The sequence below is a fragment of the Tupaia chinensis genome, unplaced genomic scaffold, assembly GCF_000334495.1.
Source record: "Tupaia chinensis unplaced genomic scaffold, TupChi_1.0 Scaffold000093_1, whole genome shotgun sequence".
Classification (NCBI taxonomy): Eukaryota; Metazoa; Chordata; class Mammalia; order Scandentia; family Tupaiidae; genus Tupaia; species Tupaia belangeri.
Genome location: NW_006159555.1, coordinates 11189854 through 11193909, shown reverse-complemented (window position 1 = coordinate 11193909; position 4056 = coordinate 11189854). Strand labels below are relative to the sequence as shown.

General features: G+C 55.0%; 1 protein-coding gene across 2 annotated transcripts in view; it reads left to right on the top strand.

Moving 5' to 3' along the window:
* The first annotated feature begins 2095 nt into the window (after nt 1-2095).
* The window catches only part of ARID3C (AT-rich interaction domain 3C), a 6786-nt gene continuing 4825 nt past the window's right edge, over nt 2096-4056 (top strand). For both annotated transcript variants that reach the window (XM_006143140.1, XM_006143139.1), the window contains exon 1: nt 2096-2413. In XM_006143140.1, coding sequence (XP_006143202.1) covers nt 2096-2413 — 318 coding nt within the window. The remainder of the gene's footprint in view (nt 2414-4056) is intronic.

Below are 4056 nucleotides of genomic sequence, written 5' to 3'. Positions count from 1 at the left end.
AGAGACAGTGGGAGGGAAAGTGAGAAATCACCCCCCCCCGGGGGGATGACCATGCCATAATCCCTTCTCTTTCATTCTCCTCTCAGGATTTTAGACATGCACACATATGCACCCAGGCATGATTTGTAAGCTGTCAGGTCGGCAACTTGAACTGCAGTCAGTCATGTAGGAGTCCAGTGCCTTAACCACCACACCACATGCTGGTCCCCGGGGCTTTGTTTTACTTACTCTTGTGTCCAACAGTGCCTGGTATAAAGTAGAAGGGTGGAGGCTGAAAGCAACTACATGGGAGTCCACCGACATAGCCATTATGCCAGCTGCTGGTCCCAATGTATGTTTTACAATAAATGAAGTTAAAAAAAAAACCCATGAAAGAATGTCAACAGAGCTAAAACAGTGTGTGGCTGTGTACCCCGCTATGAGTGTGGGTGTTCCGAGTGTGGTGTCAGCTCAGAGCCTTCTGAGCGTGTGAGTGCATAAGTTCGCTGCCATGTGCATGCATGTGTGCAAACTGCAGCATGCATGCGATTAGGGACAGCATGTGGACAGAGCAGGGTGCCAAGTTTCTGTTCTCAGGGCCAGGCCCTCCACACTTACCCAGCGTCCTACACAGTGACTCTCCTTGTGATCACAGCCTGCCCAGGCCATAGGTGCTGGAGTGACCACGGAATGGAGTGTGTGAGTCTGGACGGCTGTGTGCCTGAACTTGTGACAAGGTGTGTTGGTGTGTGAACGTCTGGCACTGAGCGAGGTGTAGGGGGCATGACTAGTGGGGCTGGGCAGGTCCCTAGTCTGAAGTCCAGTGGCGGCGGACCCTCCACCCTCCTATCAGTCCCGGCAGCTCTCCAGCGCCTCCTCCCTCCGAATCTGGCTGTAAGGAAGGTGGGAGACACCTGTTGGGGGCTGGGAGAGGCCGAGCCCTTAGGGGCCTCTCCCCCCTGCGTCCCCGCCCGCCCTGCCGGGCTCGGGTCCCGACCCTGCTGCCGCTTCCAGTAGCGCGGTGAGTGAGCGCACCGCGGCCAGAGGAGCGCTGGGCAGCTGGAGCGCACCGCGAGGGACCCGCGCAGGAACCGAGCCGAGGCAGGGGCTGCCGGGGAGGCTGGCAGAACAGAGGGAGCACCGTGGAGACGCCAGGGGCAGCGGGCCGCGCCAGGCAGGTGAGTGTGGCCGCTGGGTTCCGGGAGCGAGAGAGCCGGCGTCGCGCCTCGCCGTCTCCAGCCCGTCCAGTCCCGTCCCGTCCCGGTGCCAGGCTCTGTCCCTGCCGCCCTCTATTCCCGCACCTCCTTGGTGCCGGTGCTCTGCCTCCCTGCCCCATCCGTCCACCTGTTTTTCTCCTCCCTGTCTTTCTGTCAGCCTCCATTTACTGTTTCACCCCATCTCTAATCTCTCGTTTCTGTCTCTGTCTCCTGCTACATTGGTCTTTCTCTCAATCTCTGTCTCACTATTTGTCTCTCTCCACCCATCTCTCTGTCTCTGTCCGTCTGTCTGGGCTGCTTGTCACTTAGGTCTTTGATATTTATCTCTTGCTCTGCTTTCTCACCCTCCCTGTCTCTCTACCAAGTAACTATCAATCTCGTCTTTCTCCGTCTCTGTCTTCTGTCTGTCTCTGCCTGATATTTCTGTCTCTCTCTGTCTTGGGGCCTCAGGCTCTGTCTCTAACCATCTCTGTCTCTGTCCTGTCTCTAGCTCCTTATCTCCTTGTCATTGTCTCTCTCTGTCCAATCTCTCATCTTTCTCTCTTCTCCCTTCCTCCATCTTTCCTGGTCTCTCGGTCCCTGTTACCCTCTCTGATTTGCTAAGACTCTCCCTGTCCTCAGTCAGCGGTTGTTTCTGACTCCCTGGGTCTGGTCTCTGTCTCTCCTGCTTTCTTCTTCTCTGTCTCTTTTTGGATCTCTGGGAAAGCTCTCTTTTGGACGGTTTTCTTATGACCTCCCTGTAATCCCCTGAATCCATGCCCATCTCCCCTTGTGTTGAGGATTGTGGGGTCATCAGGGCCCAGCACCCATAATTCCCCTCCCTACAGGCGGCCCTTTCCTCAGGGCCCCGCCTGGTACCAGGGCCCCCCACAGCAGGGGGACTGCGCCTGGAAGCTGTAATGGAGGCCCTGCAGAGGCAGCAGGCAGCTCGGCTGGCCCAGGGGGTGGGGCCATTGGCCCCTGCACACCCACTGCTGCCACCACGGCCTCCTCTGCCTGGCCCTCGGACCCTGCAGGCCCCTGAGAGGGCCTTGAGGGAGGTTGGGACTGAGGAAGAAGAGGATGCTGCGGAAGAGGATGAGGAAGAGGAGGAAGCTAGGGCAGAGGAGGAGGCAGCTGAAGAGTGTCATCCAGAGGCCCAGGGCACCAGCTCACCTTCCAGCCAGCCCCCAGGACCCCAGCCCCATGAGTGGACCTATGAAGAACAGTTCAAACAGGTAGGACCCCCTCAACGTCAGCTTCCCCCCCTTCCTCCCACTCTCCCCTTCCTGACCACCAACAAAAGCAGAGCGAGGTGATTAGTAGCCCACCCACCCCCACCACCCACTGCAGTATGGAGACACAGAGATCTGGAGAGAGACAATAGGAAGACTGGAGGATAGATAGTGACAGGGAGGAAGACACCAAACCCAGATACACAGAGAGAAGTGCACGGGGACACACTAAGAGGTGCAAGAGACACCCAGAAACATGGAGACCAACAGACTGGAAACTGGAGAGGCTGGAAGGGAAGGTGGGAGAGATGGAGGGGCCTTTCAAAGAGGGGGAGCTGGAGGCTGGGATTCCAGTGCCAACACCAACGCCCTACCCTCTCATACATCAAGTCACAAGGTCATACTCCAGTGACCAGTAAGGGTGTCCTGGACTGTCAGTCTCTGTCTTTGGAAGCAGAATAGAGGTGGCCACTCCCTTGACAGGCTGGCACACCCCTCCTCTCTCTCCTGTCACACCTTCTCTCCCTCCATCCAAATCTTTTCCCTGACTTAAACCCCATGGATGACAGTTCCTAGCCTGTGATGGCTACTGCTGCCGCAGTGACTAAAGGGCTTTGCATCGGAGAATGACAAGACCTGACAGAGTTGTTTTTTTTTTTTTTTTTTTTTTTTTTTTTTGAGGTTCTTCTTCCTCATGGAACCCTTCTGGGTGTTCCAAAGACACTGCTCCAGGCTGTCACTATGGAGGTGTCACTCAGGACTGTAACTCTTTGTGTGCTATTCTGGTGGGGTTGGTCTTGGGTGTGTTGCAGAAGTGTTCATCTGTGGCTAGTTCTCTATGGCATTGGCATAAACCTGGGAGTGTTACTTAGAGCTGTTACTCTGGAGATATAGCTAGCGACCGTTTCTCCCGAGAATAATTCTAGGGGTTATTACTTGGAGGGTGTGTTTATTACTTGTGGGTATATCTAAGACTTAGGGTTCAGCTGAAGGAATGTGGTTCTAAAGGTGTGTCTCTGGGATTTGTTACTCAAGGGTGTTTTTTACTCCAAGAGAGTTCTCATGGGAGGATAGAACGTTACCCATGGGTATTACTTAGGGACTGGTACTCTAGTCAATGACTCCATTACTTTGAGAATTTTCTCCTCTTGAGTGGTATTCGGAAGGTGATACTGGAGGTGGGGCTCTAGGTGACTGGGAAGGGGTCAGATGATCTATGGGTTCTTCAAGCCTTGACTCCATAGGTCCTGGGTGACACGAGGCCAGTGTAGCAGGCAGGGTAACTATCTCTGGAAAGAGATCACATCAGGGTGAGCTAAGGGGCCCCAAGTGTCAATCTAGGAGCTTCTGAGCATCTGGCCCCCACCTGAGAGATGAGTTAGAGATATCTCTGCCCCTCATCCACTCCAGCCCTGGCACACTGGGATGTGAAAGGCATGAAGCCCTTGCATGAATGACCTAGAGTGAATGAGTGCCTCGGATTTATCTGTCAGTCTGCACAGTGTGGAACACAGACGCTAGCCTGCCTTCCTTCCTGGGGCTCTGAATGTCCTCTGCTCAGGGGTGGGGGAAGACTCATCCCTGGAGGGCAGGCTGTGCCTCCTCAGATCCTTCCTGCTTCTTCTCTTTCCCCACTTTCCAGGTGG